The sequence below is a fragment of the Protopterus annectens genome, chromosome 7.part0 (assembly GCF_019279795.1).
Source record: "Protopterus annectens isolate FY-2018-M chromosome 7.part0, PAN1.0, whole genome shotgun sequence".
NCBI lineage: Eukaryota > Metazoa > Chordata > Ceratodontiformes > Protopteridae > Protopterus > Protopterus annectens.
In genome coordinates, this window is record NC_056739.1 from 106,256,946 (window position 1) to 106,278,402 (window position 21,457).

At 40.8% G+C, this 21,457-nt stretch overlaps 1 protein-coding gene across 1 annotated transcript in view; it reads right to left on the bottom strand.

Annotated features, from left to right (window-relative positions):
• Positions 1-406: 406 nt before the first annotated feature.
• The window catches only part of LOC122806265 (mitogen-activated protein kinase 13-like), a 713,780-nt gene continuing 692,729 nt past the window's right edge, over positions 407-21,457 (bottom strand). The window contains exon 12 of the mRNA XM_044076536.1: positions 407-2,999. Within this exon, the coding sequence (XP_043932471.1) occupies positions 2,917-2,999 (83 nt within the window). The 3' untranslated portion in view covers positions 407-2,916. The remainder of the gene's footprint in view (positions 3,000-21,457) is intronic.

Consider the following 21,457-nt stretch of genomic DNA (forward strand, 5'->3'; position numbering starts at 1 on the left):
CAACCATGAATCAATTCCACCTTTTTAAGCTGTTGGCAACCAAGAAAATATTAGTTGTTTTGATGCCGGGGCATCCTTCTGTATCACTGATGACATGGAATGCATTTCTACCAGTAGAATACATGAACTTTGTTTCTTTTAAAGCAAATGTCCAAATGGTAACTATCACAAAAATTACTTAAGTATACCACTAACAACTGTGTTTAGAATTTCTATCAGCGGTAAAGATAAGGCTTCAAAGCAGGCTTTGCATTTTCATACAGTGAGAACAGCAATATCTTCACAATGGAGAGTGGATCCTGTAAACAGAAAAATTACCTACTTATTAATAAACAACAGCTAAGTTATATTGAGGGAAAAAAGAACAGAGAGACATACTGCAGTCAAATGATGAGTAGAAGGCATGTTTGTATTAAAACAGCTGTCATTTATTCTAACTGTATGAACAAAGAAGCAGACAGTACAGATGAACAAAGACCACCAAATTAAACTGTCATTATATCAACATGCTGATCAAAACTGGAACAACCTGAATTGTAACATTATAGGCACTTTTACATTGACAGTATAGTTGTGAGGGGTCATATTTAATTGAGATGGCCATACAATTCCTTACAAGGGGAAGAGGTAAACTCAGCACAGTAAAAAAATGTACCTTTAAGATGTATAAAAATCAATACGCGTACAATGAGCTAGGAAGAGAGTGGAAGCACCCACATTGATTCTTCGGAAGGTAGCTGCACCCATATAGGACCTTGGCAATGATCCACTGGGAATCCCAGTTTTCTCTGTGGCTGCTTACACGGGTCTCTTTAGATGAATGGTGTCCAAGTCCGAAGGTTGTATTTAGTTACATTACAGGTTTGTTAAAAGTTGATCCGTTACAAAGCAAAGACAGCTTTACTTAAGAACTACAAACATCTTCGTTGTGAATAAAAATACCCAAAATGCACTTCTGCTTTGACCAATAACATACTCTGACAAGACTACCGTCATTTTTTCCTAGATGACTGCATGAGAGTGTACTTGTTGTCATATGTTATTAAGAGAACCGCTGCTTGTTGGCTCTCATACAGCCTCTACACTAATTCCATGGCTACCACAGGATCCTTGAGATGTTGTAATGACCTCAAAGCTTATCTACACTCATGTTGTCTCATCCACGACCAAAAGTCATAACCACTCCATGTCAGTCAAGGATAGTCAATCACAGCTAGGTCATACAAACTAAGGAAAGAGTTTACAACCATACATTTTGTAGCACTATTCCATCTACAAATCTCTGCATAAGCATGCTATACCTCCCATGCAAAATAATTCACTGACAGCATGTTGAACATGTCGAGTCGTTTAAAGCAGCAGACATCTTTTTTCTCTCACAAATGTCAGCCCATTTAAAATTATCTTCAAGACAGTAAACAGTGACAAAATTATAGAGCCAGCAAGCACACATACCTCTGAACTGCTGTAATACTGAGAGCATGCTGCCTTTTTAAACTCAGATCATTCTTTACCAGACAAAAGCTTAAAGAAACTAAAGCTTTTTACAGGCACATAAACATAATTCCCAGGACAAGACTCCAAAAGGTCCAGATCAGTAACAGATGAGGGTCTAATATTTACAGATATCTTAGTGTGCTAAATAAAAAGTGCTTCTTTTTGTATCCCCCACAATGACTTTTAATTGAGTAGTATTGCTTTTAATGTTTATTGTCTCTCAGGAAAGTTTTCATCTCATGCTTTCTGCAGATGCTAAGAACAGTTTTCAGCGATTGAAGGAGACCAAGAAATGCTGAAATTAGTCAGAGTTTGTATGGCTGCCCTACTTACTGTTGTAGCATGTGACGTCAGCATTAACATTGTTCAGCTAATTACCACTACTCCAGTTGCAGCAGCAAATAAACCACAGTCATTTTGCACACAATGCAGAATGTGGCTGCAACCAAGTCTGGTTTGTGTGCTACTGCATAATACTTAACTATCAACTGCAAAACACCTTGCTATTTGGCAGCATTTTGCAGCTCTAAGAAGTTATGCATGCATTTTTTTCTGTAGCACAAATTATGTAAACAAACTTCTTTTGTCACTGCCTGAGAAAACAGCGTTCCACTCTTTCAGTTACACAAGTGTGTGTGTGAATGTGGAAAAGTTCCCTTGTTTCTTTTTCATGCAGAATTCTCTTCTTGTACAGGCCTGATTCCACCTAAGTTTTACTTCCTGTGTTATGGGACATGTCCTGTTTTAAGAAGGCTTAGATGATTTTGCAGTCTGCCTTATGCGTAGTGCCTATGGTTTTAACAAAGCAGTATGGCCCACACATTCACAAGCAAACACTAATCAAACATAGCGTAATACCAAGTTACAGGACATAACCCTTCCACTTATGAGTTAGGAGTTTCAGCTTCCCTCCCTCCAGTTAAAGATGTGAAAACTTCAAGTACCTGGAAGGACTACAGACACCCAATACTAGCTACTTACCTACAGGCTAACTGCAGGCCAAGAACCTAATTTGTTTTCTTAGTGCACAATAAGCAGCAACCTATTTCATTTATCCTCAATGGAAGAATTTCATGAATTATGCACACAACTTCCCCTAAACACTGCTTTAATCCCAAGTTTTAGACCATTTCTCCCTCATTCCCATTACAAAAAAAAGTCACTTTTACCAGAAAAGGGTAACCAAAACTTATGGTGACAGTAAAACCCAGGATTTTACAGCTCACCATCTTCCATTTGCCATAGGAGAGGTAGCAAAACAAGGGTCATTAGGATTCCAGTCACAGGGTCTACTGCAGGCTCCAGAGATGGGATATAAAAATCTCATAAGGCAGTAAATATGCAGTTTTCAGTCAGTCCATGGTCCGTTTAGCACCTCACACAGTGAGCGAGTGACAAGGCAGCTCATTCGTTGTACAGTCATTGGGACAAACGGAAACTTCTTCGTCGTGACTCACGCCTCTTCACTGGAACAAAACTTAATATCTCTGAAAATACATGCCCTACAAGAAGAACAAAAAAAAACACAAGATGAAGTCAGAAAGCAAGCATGTAGACTGGAAATTTTTAATTACTTGAACAAGTCATCCTGTTCCTGGTTTGTAAAGTCAAATATGTTTAATTACTGCTGCTTCTGCTTTTTAAAGCTAGCAAACAACTTCCATTGTTTAATATGACTCTGTACTGAATACAAAATGGTGTTTTATACATCAGACCCCATGGGTACTCAAAGTATGGATGTATTTACCTATGCTCAAACAAAATCAAATGATAATCCCATATTCCAAATCCTGCTATGAAAACAAACTCTTGGGTCTGTGTGAAGGTAGCCAAAGATGATGAATGAACAGTGTAATGCAACTTCCTACTCAAAACTGCATTTCTAAAATATTCAGTTTTGTTTCAATAGTACTTTTTGCAAAGATTGTCATTCTTGAGGAAAATTGTGACTCTTTCAATGTACATACTTCACCAGAAAAAGAAATACTACTCAAACACACAAGAGAGGGATCCTATCAGTAGATGACCCCCCTCCAATTTAATCTGTCAACCCAGCTCTCAGTTCACTGAAAATCCAACAAAGTTCTTCACTTTTCATGGTCTCCTACATAGAAAAATTCCAATGAACTGGTACAGTGAACTGTAGATTTCAAAAACTAATGATGGAAGGCAAATGCAACTGCAAAACTATATATTGACTAACCTCACAGAGAAACTGGCAGGAATGTCCCCACTCTTACTGGCTTTAGAGACATTGGCAAAAAAAAAAAGATTGCCAAATTAAAGTATATAACTAATGTGGTTCTCAAATGTTAGCTTGATTTGTAATTATTATTTTGTACTTGATAAATCCAAAAAAAGCATTTTGGTGCTGTGAAACATTGCGACAGTTGCAGCATTTTTTCAGAATAAAAAATAACTGAAGACTATAGCCGTAAATGATGTACCGATACAATAAACTGGTTCAGCGATACCCAGATCTATGGGAGCGTGATAAGATGAAACATTAAGATACATGGATTAAAAAGGATTCTGTTATGCCAGCTATAAACATATGGAAAGAAACTAAAAATATGATTAAAAAAAAACAGAGAAACTGGAATCTCTTGATTATGGAGACGAGCAGAAAGCCACAAGCAGTGAAACTGTATTTAGCCCCTTTAGTCTTATACACAGGACAGATATTTTTATCAACCAAGGTTTTTGTGGACCATCACTAATAAAGAGTTGAAAGAATTTATTTGGGAGGGGAGGAGGGCAAGAATGAAGTTGATTTTCCCCATGGAACAATATTGTTTAGGATTACCTAATTTGAAGGGTTGTTAAACCAAAGGCCTATCTGCCAAAGCCGCTGATGGCAGCTAAGGCAGATGTAAAATCATCTGTGGCAGTTTGAAAAACAATAGGGATACTTTACATAACAAAAACTGCTAAAGGTGCGGACTGCACACAATAAGAGAACGCTGGTAAAACCAAACCACAACTTTCCGCACCTTTAGCAGTTTTTGGTTTCTTTGCATTTGTTCGTTGTTTTCATACTTTACATAACATATATCTGCGGTGGTGGTGCTGCGGTAGTGTTGTCGCCTCACAGTAAGACGTCCTGTTCGATTCTCAGCTAAAGTGTCTTCTGTGTGGAGACATGCGTGAATGGGCGTACCTTCGTTGAAGGTTGTGCGTCAGGCCTGGCAAGTCGGTATGTAAAAATATACTGCCAATCATTAGCGGACCAGAGTTCAGCTGTGGCGACCCCTAACCGGGAAAAGCCGAAAGATGCAACAACTTTACATAACATATATAGGCATCAAACTATGTACAAGTTTTCCGACTTGCATACACCCTGTTCTCTACTTCCCCTAATGTTGCATGTCAGTATGAATATCATGTCAGGTCTACCCTGAAAATAAGACCTGCCTAGTGGGACTAATCCAATACACAAAATAAGAAACTTAACACACAAATAAATAAATAAACACACAAATAAACAAGTAATTTCCTCCATTCATGATAATACTTTGGTGCACAGAGAAACTCACTTAGCTTCTCCTAGTCTCTCCTTGGAGGTTTATACGTAGGTACTAGGCTATTGGCCCTAGGGCCTATATAAGCCTAGGTACCCTGGCTTTTGCCACCCTAGAAAATTATTTTCCTCTGCTCCTGTTGAGCAGAGACACAGAAGTGATCCCCGGGGTGAATTTCCTATCTCCCATCCAATCATCAAGATTTTTCTTGAAGAGTGCTAAAGAGGAGCTTTGTTTGATATAGATAGGTAGTTTTTTCCAGAGTATGTGAAGTCTCTGGGACAGGAATCTATCCCTCCAGCATGTTCTGTTTATTGTAGTGACAAGGTTTAGGTCCCTAGAGCGTGTAGCTCGGAGGGATTGAGATTTCTTTAAGTGGAGCATATCCAACAGCTCTGGGTTTGACATAGCATTGTATGTTAGGCAGAGATTGCCTCTGAGTAGGCGATATGTGACTGAGTAAAGCTGGAGTTATTTGAGACGGTCTGCGAAGGGCATCTGTATAAGGCTGGTAATCCTCTTTGTGAGGTATTTCTGTGGCCTTTCCAGTTGTTGTAGATGTCTTGTGAGGTACATACCAAAAGGGGCATTCTTTAACTCCCCAATTTGTTCATCACACCTTTGTACTTTTATTTATAAGCCCCTGCTTGAGTTATATACATGTATCTTAGCTGCATAGCTTTAAAGTATGCCTTCTAATCTAATTTCTCTCCTTCTGCTTCATTACTAGGTTATGCACTGTACCAGTGTACTCTGCTCCATGGCAACCTGTCTCACTGGATCTTGCATCTTACAGTCTCGTTATATTTCAAAATCTGGTCCAGGAAAAGCTACTAAAACAATATGTTAGCATCCCTGCTTTCCTTCCCACCAAAGCTATAAGATAAATATTTGCTGGCTCAAACAACAAATTATCTAATTCTTTATACAGAGAGTGTTGCTTCTAGAAGTGGAGATAGACAGCTCTGTTACAAATGTGGTGTCATCCATGGGTAAGATAGGAATACAGGCTGAAATAACAGCAGGAACCTTGATACTGCTAGATGCCAGGCAGACAGAACAGACGAGGAGTCCCTGAATTTAAAAAATTCTTAGCTTTTACAGTAGTAGTATAATTTATGCTTCTTTTATACGTGGAAAAAAAGTATCTTTAAAGTATGAGCTGGCACAGAACAGAAAATAAAAAGTCACAGAAAAACATTGTACTGACACATACTGCACAGGTTCTGAAACTAAGTAAAGATTCTAAGAGCTCCCACTCTGAGTAAATGAGCAAGACCGACTTCAAAGAAGTGATCTTCTTGGAGCACAAGAGTACCTTATGGAAAGAGGAAACCTTGGGTTAAAGGAGCATCACATCCAGTAGGGCCACATCATGAATGAATTTTGGAACTGAGCAGATTAAAAAAAGAATATCTACTCATAGTACAGCAGAGACATTACTAACTGTACAGGTTAATTTTTTCTGCTTTTGACCACAGTAATCTGACATTCTACCTGCTGAACACCCAGAGTCCTGGGATGCAGAGATTGAATAACCGAATAAGTCAAGAGACTGCCATTTCTCATAATATTCCCTTTTCTTTGAGGTATGGTGATCTCAAAGTTGGTCAGTGGCAGCTGGTGACTTCAAATCAAAGGGGGGGGGCTGCAGGATACAGATGAATGGGTGGGGTCAATGGGAAGGCGTGTAGCCAACTAGAAAGGGGAGGAGCTAAGCTCAAAACCACACAAACTGTAACTTTAATTAAATACGCTGCCCTGGGTGCCAAACCGTCATTATGAGAGTCCAATCAAGACAAAATGAAGTGTAGAAAAAAAAAATATTTCAGTGCATTGGCTGCATGACAGCTTACTTAATATCTAGATGGAAACAAAAAGGTTGTGAGGCATGAAAAAATAAATTACTTTTTAAATACATCAATGGAATGCCAGTCAAAATCAAGTATAAGAAAAACATGCATTACTCCACTCAAACCACGTCTCTTTGCACTGTAGTTCTAATTATAATTTATATTCAGCTTTATTAAAGTAAGAAGTAAAATGCTGAAAGTAGCAATCTCTGTGATACCCCCACTTGTAGAAACGTTTCTTATCCAAAAAAGACCTGCTGCCTGACAACTATCTACTTGTTTCATGAGGAAAACATGATCAAAGTAAAAAATGAAAAGCAAACAAGAAACAAGCTCAAGATGCATTGCTTACAGGATTACTGTACAGGTAATGGACCACACATGATAGATTGGCATTTTGTTTGGTTTACAGGTAAAGCCTGCAAAAATGACTGCAAGTCTCCAACAAATGTAATGAGCTTCTTAAAATAATGTAATCCTGTCCTTTATTACAAATACTGTCATATGCATTTCAATACCCAAGGATTATACATTATCTAGTTATGTAAGTATTCCCTGCATGGCAACAACAGAAAGGCTTTCAATGTTGGCAATTCTTTAACAGTATGCTTATTAAAGCTTACTTGCATCTTTCAATCTCAGACAAGCTTACCTGATGGTCATTAAAGCATTGCTACTTAAACACAGAGCAAAAGGCACTTTCTGAGTAATAATAAGCATAAATCAACAGTATGAAAATATGACAGAAACCAGAATATTCTGCAAAATCAACGACAGTATAAAATTAGCACTTGTGTCTACCTTGAATGGGGGATACTCTGTACATTTACACTGCATAACTGCTCCTTGCCTTGCTTGGACACATCCAGAGTCACTACTTGGGGGAGGTGGGGTGCAACAAGTATGTCACAATTTGAAATGTCTCTGGCTGACTGTGATGGCCCTGACACATTTGTCATACCTCTCAACCTCAGAACAAGAAATATGGACAGAGTCATACATAGAAGTGGGACAAAGGCCCAAAAAATAAGGAGAATGTTTAAATATTGCTCTTCTAAACTTAGAAAGATAATATAAGAGTAGGTCTTGCATTAGTATGAATTTTCTGAAAGGTATGAAATCTGAAACTCAAATGTCTGTCATTATTTTCTAACTTCAGTCTCTAATGATTTGTCACTAATTTGCCAAAAAACTAAATTTTATGAAAAATGGACCAAAAATGTGATGCAAAAATATAAAATAGCCACACAATACAGCTGGGAACCTGTCAAAGAAGGGACACTTTTTTAATATTAGTACTGCTAACTTGAGCAGCTGACAAAATAAAAGAATCTACATGCATTTCTGAAATAAAAGTAATCTATAACTCTGATTATTACAGTTATTTCTTAATTGTAAGCCCTCCACGATTTCTTCCAAAATTGCCATTTTGCAGTGGGATTATTAGGGGAAGAGCAACATTTTGAGCCAAAATCGGGGACATTTGAGAGGTTTGCATATGCCTAATTCTATAAAGCAATTTATTTGCACATACTTCTCAACCTGTTATTGCAGGAAATCTGGACAGGGCCAAATATACTGGGGGAACATATAAACAGTACTATAAATTGTTGTATAAACAGACAATTGATAGAATAGCAGGTCTTGCTTTAGCATGCATTTTTCTGAAGGTTATGAAGTATGAAACTCAGTGTCTGTCATTATTTAGTGACTTAATTCCTAAATGATTTGCCAGAAAACCACACATTTTTTGAGGAACAAACCAAAAATAAGAAGCAAAAATCTATTAATTCTGTGAAAATTTGGACAGCTGAGAGGTATAGTTCAGCCGGGGCTGTCTGAGTTTGCCGCCCTTCCCACTCACAAAATCATGGTCGAATGGAGCCTCCCCCCTGCAGCCATTCCAATGAACCATTACTTGGCTATTTCACCCTATTTACCATAAACAAGGTGGTGGTGCTGCGGTAGCATTGTCACCCGTTCGATTCTCAGTCTTCTGTGTGGCGACGTGTGAATGGGCGTTCCTTTGTTGAAGGTTGTGCATTCGGCCTGGCAAGCCAGCACGTAAAAACCTACTGCCAATCATTAGCGAACCGGAGTTCCGCTGTGGCGACCCCTAACCGGGAAAAGCCAAAAGACACAAACTAATGTGCATACTGCTTTACTTCTACGATGATTTGGACTTCATTTGAAAGTTTTATTTTGCATTTTACAGCACAAACACTAAGATATCTGCTAAATAAAGCAATGCAATCTCACAATAAAAACAGACTTAGCATTAAAACTGCTCTGCCCTTGAAACTCACATTAATTGAAACAGCATTGAAACCCACATTCAAAGAAAATAAATTTTGCCAGTGTGGCAGATGAAGATTAACTTTGGGCCATTTTCAAATCATAGGCCCCTTGCACACGAAACATACACACGGTCTTTGATGCACCTTCCTGATTTATTAAATTATATTCCTTTTACAATATAGTACAGTTGTTAGTGGGTGTTTTAAATTTGTTTTGAACATTTTTTCAGTAAACAATGAAACAAAATGCATGCACCAATAATGACAGAATTGGCCAATTCAGAACATTTTCCAGTAAACAATGAAACAAAATGTACACACCAATAATGACAAAACTGCCCAATTCAGAACATTTCTATCATAAAAGTCTACTCAAACTTCTACAGTCCACCAGTATCAGTAAATATACAAAATCTCTGAAGAAGTAAAATTCATCTAAATAATTCCACATTAAAGAAATCTGTAACTAATGAAGAGGTTGCTGCTAGCAAACAACTTTATATTTCATTGTTTCAGCTACAAATAAAGTGCCTGTTGCCCTTGAGGAATAAATTGCCTAAGTTGCATTAAACAAACAATAAGCTAGTAATATTGCAATAGGGAATGGATGGCAAACTGATAACAGGTTCATAGCTACTAGGTATCTTCACCAAAAAGGACTGCAGCATTCACCCCCTTTACAATGCAGTACAGTATGAGCAATGCATTTACCTACTGTGGGAGTAGAACCCACAGCCTTCTGCATCAAAAGCAAGTACACTACCTATTGTGCTATTAACAACGCAAGCAGACTCGGCATAAGCAGCACTAAACTTTTGTTCCCCTGCAGCTCTCAGCTTCTTGTAAGATCTACTTGACACTCAACTGCATCTCTGAACTTTGCAGCACAAGAAATCTGGAAAAATCCAAAATTTAGTGGGGGGGGGGGGGCAAAAGACCAAAACATAGGGACACATTTTAAACATTGCTTGCATAATGTTGGAAAGTTATTGGAATAAAACGCTGTGTTACCACCATACATTTCACTGCCAAATATTGAACCCAGGACCCTGTGCAAAACACTCAGCAACATACCACTATGCCAAGTCATCTGTTTATGAAAGAAAGGAAGACTGAAACTTAAATGGCTACCATTTAGTGAATTCAGTTCTCACCACAACTGTCAACATCTTAGCACAAAACACCTGAACAAAGCCAATAATGGGGGAATACAGCCCCCAAACATATTCAGTGAGTTCAGTTACCACCACAGCTCTCAACCTTGGCACAAAAAACCTGGACAAAGCCAATAATGGGGGAATAGAGTCCAAAAAATAGGGACAAATATCCGAGGACACCAGAGCAACCCACACAAACACAGGGAGGACATGCAGACTCCACACAGAAGGCACCCCAGCCAAGAATCAAACCAGACAACAATGCTACCACACTGCACTACTGGCTGTGTTAAGTAACAAAAATACAGAAACCACGGATTTTATGAGGAACAGAACAGAACAAATATGAGGCAAAAATCTGCAAATGTCTGTGGGTAGGGAATTCAGGCTCTTGTCACTTGGGCTTAAGGTACAGGGTTCAAGCCTTATTCTCTACCCACCACCATGTAGCAACTGGGGCATTTCACACACACTCACACTCACACACACCCACACCCACACCCACACACACTTTTAAATTTCCTACTTCTTATAAAATTTATCAGGAGCATTAACACTAGCTTTAGACAAGTCATGTTTTGGCCTTTTTGGGGGTTGTCAGTACAGCTTAAGTGAATTGTTTGGTTATACATTTGAAACACAGGGCTTAAAAGCCTGGTGACTGCAAAATATCCTAAACAGCATCCAATCCAAAGGGTAAAGAGATCAGATAGTCAATCTGCTTAGTAAAAACACTAAGATAAACCCAACTAAGCAAAAATCTTACATGTGTAATACTTTAAACCTCCTACAGTTGAGACCAATGGGATATACGGAAATAATCCCTTAAGGACTTGCCTGTGTTTTAGCAACATGGCTTCTGAATGCCCATTACTGTTTACTTTCACTTTATTATAAGTCTTTACTAGTGCATTTAGGCCAATAAAGCCAAACTCCACTAGGTGCTGACATGTCACTTTATTTGTCTGCATGCATCAGTAAAGTGCATGCAGAAAATGTTTGATATTGCCTTAGATTATAGGTTCCCACACCAACCAGACCCACATAGAATCCATAATGAATGGACAGAGAGTTAAAGAATCTGGCTACCTAGCAACTTTCACCACTTCACTCTGAATTCAATTCCTTGCAGGGATATATTATCCAGAATAACTGTAATATTGCATTTACACACACGCACGCTCACACACACACACACACACACACACACACACACACACACACACACACACACACACACACACACACAACCTGCAAATCCTCCATGAGTAAAGTCCTGCAGCAGCCCGATGATTTCCCGCAGCTCCTCCATGAAATATTTTGTCCTCTGCAAAGTCCTGCAGCAGGCTGTTTCCCTGTCCTCTATAACAGCCCGCGCAGGCTTTCTGGGTCTCCCAGCGAGACGTGAGTAGGCTAGAGCCTCCAGCCTGTGGACGATGCAGTCCGGTGTTCTTCCCAGTCTGTGCGGTCGCCTCTGCACAGACCCCTGGGCTGACAGGGCGGAGCTCCCTGCCTTCCCTATCCGGACTGCCTAACAGAGCAGTCTGGCGTTCAGGAATGTCACGCATGTGTGTGGAGTTCTGGACTGTCTAACACAGCAGTCAGAGGAACTAAGCCATGCATGTGTGGGTTCTGGGACTACTCAAACTTTTTTTTAAGTTTATATTTCATTGTCTACAGTAGTGGGAGAATTTGTCTACAGTAGTGGGTTTATTCCTTTTACAGGTGGGGGGGGCTGAAGTTCTGCAGTCCGATAGCACGGGCCGCCCCTGAAGTTAGTACATATAAGTTTTTAAAGGGGGTGTGGGGCTTGCCTCCCACACACACCGGAGGATTGCCACCTGCAAAAAAAAGTTTAAAGGAGAAGAGCAATGTTTGATATTTACTCTCGTATTTTCTTTTTTTTTTATCTTTACTGGACTTAGCATTGTAAGCCTTGACATTTCAATAGGGAGCCACCTTTTAAATATTTTACAGCAGACAGTTAACTGCCCAATTACTGCCACCTCCTCTTTGGGTTGCCACCCCTCTGTTTCTCCAGTAGTCCGGAAAACACTGTAGAAACAAAATTTGTAAATTGGCTAATTTACTAGGCATTTTTTTTTACAGAAAAGCATAGTAAATCAGCTGAAAACAGGCAGCAAAAATGGAAAAAGGGGGCGTTTCCTGACGTGATGTCATTGTGGCATCCGGTTTTAGCCACAACAAAAGGTGGCAACCCTACCTCCTCTTGTGATTACACATTTACATGGTGCAAGCACTTCTTGCGTTGAAAAGCTCCAAATTCATACCTCAGTCTCCCTTCAGTACTGTAATCTACCTTCTTCCATTCCTAAATCCCACAGCACTACAAGGTTAACTGTCATTAAGTTAAACATAACTGGCAAGTCAAAGACTTCCTATCGCAGTCGGTCTCTGCTGAACTAAAAACATTTCTGCTTCACTCACACACTTAAAACATCCATGCATTATTCAAACTAAGAATGAATTCTCCCCTCTCTCTCATCAGAGCTTTTATCAGTCATCTGCCAGCACTCATTCCTCTTCGTAATAACCTCTCTTGTCATGATCCTACCAATGTTCTTTCTTCTAACTCTTTCAGCCCTACACAGTTTCACAGTCATTAGCAGTCTCAGCCCACTGGCTACCATTTTGCTTGTCCTATACCCTGCAGTCACAGATACATGCACCATAAAGTACAGTTTTGTACCTACCATAAATGTAGATGTTCGAAGATCCACATTGCTGCAGTCCTTACATATGGGTAGTCCGCTGTCCTCGGTCGGCCCGAATACCAAAGTATAAGGCTGACGTCGGTCAAGGCGCTTAAAACTGACATCGGGACGTCAGGGTACAAAAGCGCATGACCGACGTCATATCCTCAGTCTTTTCTTGCCCCAGATGTCAGAAGGCCCTAAAAAGAAAGGCCAAAACCCAAAGACAGCAAAAAACCAACCAACCACCCCTGCACTAATCCTATTTACAATATTTACAATATTCACAACCCAAACCACACAACCGCCTCTAACTACAGAGGGGAAGGAGGGAGGGTAAATTGGACTGCAGCAATGTGGATCTTCGAATATCTACATTTATGGTAGGTACAAAACTGTACTATGTTCTTCATCTCACATTGCTGCAGTCCTTACATATGGGTAGAATCCCAAAGCAGAGGTAAGGGAGGATGGCAAAACTAAAAAGCATTAGGGGCTGCCAAAATGCCCTGTAAAATAGCAGTGGCAAAACCAGCCCTAGATTTAGAGTAAAGTGGAAGGTGGTAATGCTTAGAGAAAGTATGCACTGAACTCCAAGTAGCTGCCTCCAAAATATCCTTAGTTGCCACCCCCCTTAAAAAAGCTGTAGAAGTGGCAGTAGCCCTAGTGGAATGAGGCCTAATCCCAGCTGGAATCTCCTTACCATGATGGGAATAACAGAAAGCAATACAAAACCCAATCCACTTAGAAATAGTTTGTTTTGAAACAGGCTTGCCCTGAGAACCCAAAGCAAATGAAACAAATAACTGCTGAGACTGCCTGAACCCTTTAGTTCTGCTCAAATAATATCGCAACTGCCTGTGTATGTCCAAAGTGTGCAAAATCTTTTCCCTTTATTTTGGGGTTTGCATAAAAAGTAGGCAAATGAATAGTTTGGTTTAAAGCCACACTAGAAACCACTTTAGGCATAAAGGAAGGATTAGTACGTAATGATACCCTATCCTTATGGAAAATTAAGAAAGGCTCAACCGCCATAAGGGCCTGTAATTCAGAAACCCTTCTCGCAGAGGTAATGGCCAACAAAAAAGCAGTCTTCCATGATAAATATTTCAACTCGGCAGTAGCTGCAGGCTCAAAAGGTTGTAGAGTGAGTTTCTCCAACACAAAATTGAGGTCCCAAGCAGGAGTAGGAGCTCTTCGTGGGGTCTTATATTCTTTGCCCTCTAAGGAATTGTTTAAACAAAGGATGCGAAAACAATGGTGGGTCACAGTCATAGTGAGCAGAAATTGCTGCAGCATGAACCTTAATAGAGGAGAAGGACAACCCTTTGTCCAGTAACTCAGTAAGATATTGCAGAGCCACACTTAAATTAGGCTGAGAAACATCAAATTCCTTTGCTGTACTCCAAAATAAAAATCTGCTCCATTTATCTGCGTACACTTTCCTTGTACTAGGCCTTCTGGCCTCCAAAATAACATTCAAAACTTGCTGTGGAAGCTGAGACCCTCCAGGGTTTAAAACAGAATATGCCAGGCTGTTAGATGTAGAGAGTGAAGTTTGACATTGAGTAAATGACTGTTCTCCTGAGACAGCAGGTGTGGAATCGAAGGCAAAGACCATGGAGGCTCCCGTACCAGACTTCTCAGTAATGGGTACCAGTGCTGTCGAGGCCAATCTGGAGCTATTAAAATCATCTTTGGCTTGTCCTGTCTGACCTTCAGGAGTACCTTTGGGAGGAGAGGCAGAGGTGGAAAGGCATATACATGAAGATTGCTCCAATTGAATGAGAGAGCATCCACTTTCCAAGCTGTGGGATGAAACCTTTTTGTGCAAAACTTTGGCAGCTGGTAGTTTAGTGGAGAAGCGAACAGATCTATGTCTGGAGTTCCCCATAACACTGTCAATTTCTGAAACACATGAGGATCCAATTTCCACTCGTGGGGATCCATAATTTGTCTGCTCAACACATCTGCTAAGGAGTTCTGTGCTCCCGGCAGAAACCTTGCCTGAAGATTTAGCTGTAAACTGAGAGCAGTCTCCCACAAAATCATTGCTTGTCTGCATAGAGGATAAGAATGCGTTCCCCCTTGCTTGTTGATGTACCACATGACAGTTGTGTTGTCTGTTAGAATCAACACCTGCCCTGGAAGAAGTAAATCCTCAAAAGCTATTAATGCAAATTGGACTGCTAACATCTCCTTCAAGTTGATATGTAGATGTTGAAGTCTGGCAGCCCACGTGTCTTGTACCCACTTTCCATTTAGATGAGCTCCCCAAGCTTTGTCTGAGGCATCTGTCGTTAGAATCTGACTCGCCTCTGGCCGGGTCACAGAGAGTCCCTTGTTTAGGTGACATTCCTGAGCCCACCACAAAAATTCCTTTTGAATGCAAGGTATTATCTGAATGACAGTGTCCATATCTTGGCAGTGCTGTGTCCATACATTTTAGAGATACCATTGTAGCTTCCTCATATGCAGTTTGGCATTGGGAAGCACCAGAATACAAGATGCCATGAACCCCAAGGCTTGAAGGACTGTCCTTGCAGTCAGCCTGGACTGATGAGACAATTGATGGAAGTAAAGAGAAAGATTAGTTTGTTTGTCCGGGGTCAAAAAGGCCATCTGGGATGCTGTATTCAGTCTCACACCCAGAAAGCACATGTCCTGAGAGGGTACTAGACTGGACTTTATTTCGTTCACAGAATACCCCAGGCATCTTAGCACTGCTATCACATACTGTAAATGATGAAGAAGCTCGTCCTTTCCTTGGGCCAGAATCAGGCAATCGTCCAAATAAGGATAGATCTGTATTCCTCTTAACCTGAAGAAAGCTATCACTGGAGCCAGAACCTTCGTGAACACTCTGGGCGCAGTAGATAAGCCAAAGGGCAATGCAGAGAACTGATAATGAGAAGTCCCAGCCTAAAGCGCAGATACTTTCTGCAACTGAGCCTGATAGGAACATGAAGGTAAGCCTCCTTGAGATCCAGAGTCACCATCCAGTGATCTTTGCCCAGCAGAGGTAAAAGCTGTTGTAATGTCAACATTTTGAACTTGGGAATGTCCAGATATGTGTTGAGGATAGATAAATCCAAGATTGGTCTCCACGTGTTCCCTTTCTTTGGTACTAGGAACAGGCGAGAATAAAATCCTAGGCCCACTTCTGGCAGAGGGACCGGTTGTATGGCCCCTATTTGAAGTAGCAGAGAAATTTGTTTGTGAGCCTCTAGTCTTTGCTGAGGAGGAATGTCCGGCATGCCTTTGAAAGGAGGCAAGGTATGGAAATAAAACTTGTAACCTCGGTGTATGATATCCAATACCCATTTGTCTTGGGTAATCAAATTCCAATTTTCCTTGAAGAGTGCCAACCTTCCTCCCAAAGGAGCTGCCAGGCAAAAAGGATCTGGCAGCTGAAAAGGTAGGTCATTGGGCCTGTTTACGAAAGGACTGGCCCCTGCCCTCACCCGAAGATTGTGCAGTAGAACACCCTGTTCTCGGTCTGAAAGAACTCTGAGCTCTGCCCCTACCACGTCTAGATCTACCCCTAGACTGAGAATCATAAGAAGGATACGTCCACCCCTTAGCAGGCCAATTCCTACTAAACTTTGGAGGCTGTACTTGCAAAAAATCTTTAACAGCCTGTATGGACTTAGCCTTGTCTTCCATTTTCTTCAAGACTGACTCCACAGGTGAACCAAACAACACATCAGACTGTAAAGGAGCATCCAAAATCCTTGTCTTAACATGGTCAGATAAATTCTGATCCCTCAGCCATGCGTGCCTGCGAAGAACTGAACCAGTGGCAGCCACCCTAGACGAGGCCTGTACAGCATCAAAACCACATTGTAAAGAATGCTTACCCACCTGCTCTGAAACATGCACCAAATCTTGTAACTCTTTACACTCATGCCTTCCGCCAGAGCATCCACCTTAGACTTCAATTGAGAAAGAAGATAGTTTTGATATTTCAACATATGAAACTGGAAATTCAAAGCCCTCATAGCTAGGGTAGAAGATGTATAGACTTTATTTCCCCATCTATCCAAAGCTCTGGCCTCTTTATCTGGAGGAACCGGATTTTTTACAACAGAGGCCTTGACACCCTTAGGTCCCTGACTAACAGTTTCTGGGTCCGCCCTAGGACTCTTATAAAGATATTTATGAGCCTCAGGTACCCTGTAATACCTATCCGGTTTAACAGGAGCAGGAGGCAAAGAATCAGGATTAAGTGAAGCCTCTGCAAACACATCTTCCACAACATCCAGAACAGGAGGAATAGCCAAGGGCCTATGCTGGGGCAAAAGCAAAAATTCCCTAAGCCTTTTCCTGGAATCAGAGAAGTCCTGACCTTCCCACTTAAAATGTTCCCTCATGGAATGAAGAGTCTCTGAAAAAGAAAAATCCTCTGGAGGAGAAGCAGAAGGAGTCGAATCATCTGCATCAGAATCAGAATAAGGAGAGTACTCCTGCAAGTCTTCAGCCGAAGACTCAGAAACATCCGAAGCCTGCTCAAAACTCCCCAACTCTGGCTCCACCCTAGGCCTCTTATCAGGAGGTGGCAAAGAACTTCTAATCAGAGTAATCAAATCTTCTGCCATTTTAAGCATGTGCTTCTTGGGCACAGACCCTGCTGTACTAGGAGTGACACCAACAGAAGCTAAACCTGGCCTGCCTCTGGGAGAAGCCTTGGAAACAGAAGGAGAGGGCCTAACCACCCTAGGAAGGGAAGGGAGTACAGTAACTTGGGAAGCCCCTTCAGCCTGACCTGCCTCCTGAGAGGCCACATCCTGCAATAACAAAGTCTCCCCCTGGGACTCCAGAGAAGCCTCTGTCGGAACCACCGGTTCCACTGACGCCTCTAAAGAACCGACGTCCGGAACGGACGACTCTTCTTGCCTGGGTTTAACTGCTTTGTCTTTGCGCTTCTTCGAAGCGGCCGGAGAATCCGACTGCATATTATAATTGCCACGCTTCCTGTAGACCAGCCTAGCACAATCTAACCTTCGCTTAATAGTGCGTTTATTGAACCTAGCACAAAAGCGACACCCAACAACGTCGTGCCCAGGCCCCAAACAAGGAATACACAAAGAATGAGAATCCCTATGCGGTATCTGTTTCCCACAAGAAATACAGTTATTCACTTTTTCTGACATCCGGTAAAACACTGAGGCAAGAAAAAAACAAAATATTCCCCAACGGGGTACTTAGCCAACTTTGATTCGGTCTGAAACTCCGAACAAGAAAAATTTCAGAACGCCGAACGGCACTTGCAACGCTGCTTCTGCATCGGACCATGCGGCAAAAAAGACTGGGGATATGACGTCAGTCATGCGCTTTTGTACCCTGACGTCCTGATGTCAGTTTTAAGCGCCTTGACCGACGTCAGCCTTATACTTTGGTATTCGGGCCGACCGAGGACAGCGGACTACCCATATGTAAGGACTGCAGCAATGTGAGATGAAGAACATCCTACTGGTAATCCTTGCGTCACACTACGTACTGCCCCTAAACTTTAACCTGACTTCTGTAATACATACACTATACTTAACACACATGTGAAATAAATTTCTATCCTGAACAAACCAATGCATGTCAAAATGTTCTGATAATGAAACAATGCCAGACCTACATTCCCTGCCATGCTGGTATGATTAAGGTCGTCACCTTTTCAAATGCCCAAAGTGAACATTTTTTGTAGAAACGTGAGACTTTGCAGGACAAAACATACCAACGGCCAGTCCACAGTACATAACTACACTCTTCTGGCTGAATAAAACTTCATTATTGTAGCATTTGAGTTGCTTATGCTATTTCAAACAACATTTAGGTGTTTCAGACACAAAAGTAACTGTTTTATGCAACTGTTAAAGAAAACTTAGGAATTTTTTTGTCTTAAAATCTCAGGACACTTATTTTTTTTTCCCAGGACACAACTGCCCAAAGCGGGGCTGTCCCTCACAAAGAGAGGTAGGTGATTTTTTTCTTGCTTCTGTCCTGCACTTCAGCTGGCAAATGATCCCTTACGGAAATCAAGTGTTTCAGCAACATGGGTTCTGAATGTCCATTACTTGTTTTTCTCTACTTTCTAAAATGCATGTCCAAAGATAGTGGAGTTTGACTTTATTGGCCTGAATGTAACCATAAAGAGTTAAAAAGTCATGCACATTCAGACTCCATGTAGTTGAAACTCCGATGTCCTTAAGGGGTCACCTGCATATATCCCACGGGCCTCCATTACAGAAGGTTTAAGATATCACACAGTGAAAATTTTAGCTTAGCTGAGTTTTTCTTGCAGTTTTTACCAAATGGCTTGTTTCTATGTCCTTTGTACCATTTGTTTGGATATTAGTTGGGATATTTTGCAGGCACCTTAATCATTATGGGCATCAGCTGGGAGTTTCTAAAGTAGAGCCAAACTATCCATTTATGCTGTGCTGATGAGGTCAATAAAAAGCCTGAAACATGCATATTCACAGCTAGTGGGGTTTGGCTTTATTGGCCCAAATGTAACCATAAATAATTAAAAAGTTAAGGACAATCAGAAGCCACATATATGAAAACATTTTATGTCATTTAGGGGTCAAATGTATAGGTTTAAGGTATCACACAGTGAAAACTAGCTCGACTGAGTTTTTCTGGCAGTTTTTACAGCTCAATCTGATACTACAGAACCTTGTTTATTTTCCTTGTTTCTTCAGGTCCTCTTTTATTAAATATTTCTGAAAATCTCTTCTTCCTCTTCTCAGATACACTGCTTCCTTTAACCTGTACCCTGAAATATATCCACCAAATCGTACGTTTTTTCCAAACAAGTTTCTATTTTATGTGCACCCGACATCCCCTCAACGTTACAGGTCTTTGAAAACTGTCCTTATCTCTCTTTGCACCTTCACTCTTTCCTCAGCCACCTTCTCTTTCTTGTAATACCCTACTCTAAGTATAGCAATTCCCAATCTCCCCCTTAGCCACTCATTAATACCTACTGTCTGTAATTACCTGACTGCAGCTTTCTGTCCTTTGTTCACCTTTTCCTGCCTGTTTTTACTCCATCTCCTTCCCTGACAATTTGCCACTTCCACCTATTTACTACTGACATTTTTTCAGCTGTCTAACTACTACTCTTTCTTTCACCAAATTTCCTATTTCTCCACCTACTTGCTACAGTACACTGCCCTTCCCCCTCTGTGAGCCTATTTCCAAGTCCGTAATCACTTTCCCTTTGGCCTTCCTAGTAATCTTCAGCATCACTTACGTCAGTCTGTTCTTGCAATTTTGTCATGAATGCTGTCCTCCTACATCTTCTGCTTCTCTCTTCCCCACTCCATCTCTGTGAACTTACTTCATCTTCATCCTCCTCCTGTTCCTCATACAGGAAACATGCTCACATTCAACTTCATCTTCATCCTCCTCCTGTTCCTCATACAGCAAACATGCTCACATTCGACCTCTGTCAATCAGATATATAGTACCCTACAGGTTTGTAACGACACTATCACCACTTTCATTCCACAGATAGCATTCCATTCTTATTATACCATGACTCTTGAGAATGTCCAAACAATCAACAGGAAATACACTTGCTTACAATGCAGTCAGTAATTATGTGGTGTGGAATGCCCCATTTATGGCAAAATGGTGGCTATACGAAAACAAAAAAAATGAACACAACAACATACCAATAAAAACTTTCAATGCAAAGCTTTTAGGTAAAATAACCTTTCCTCAGTGCATGAAAATGGTGGCCATCGCGTATAATAATTTGCTCTCTACCTGCACCACTGTACAGGTGATGTAATCAACAACACAATCACAGTTTAACAACAATCTTGCAATGTCAGTGGTACAATGGGTGGCACATTTGCCTTTGGTACTGGAAGACCAGAAGGCTGTAGATTCTACTCCTATGCTAGGAAACTGGATTACTGAGACCAGTATATCACTATTGGGTGATGCACTCCTGGATGTGTCACCCTTCAGATGAGATGTTAAATCTAGTAGCATAGCTAGGGTGGGACAAGAGGGGTAAAAGCCCTGGGCACAAAGTGTTGGGATGCAATCAGTTGATCCCGATCTTTCTTTAATGCAATACCTGCTTTTAAAAGCTGTTATTGCATTTGCAGTCAAACCTGAGTGGTGCAGCACTCTGTGTGAGGTCTAAACTGTAGCAACTGCTTGCTACATTGTAAATATTTTTTTTAACCAAAGCCTTAGTGTTGCAGTGCTCCATGCAAGCAGGCTATAAACTGTATAACTGTTTGCTACATTTGTAGTAAGAAATTTGCTACAGTAAAAAAAGAAAAAAAGTTTTTTTAAACTAAAACATGAGCGCCTCAGTGCTCTGTGAAGGGAGGGTATAAACTGCAGCAACTGTTTGCTAAACTTGTAGCAAGCAGTTTGCTACAGTTTAAAAAACAGATT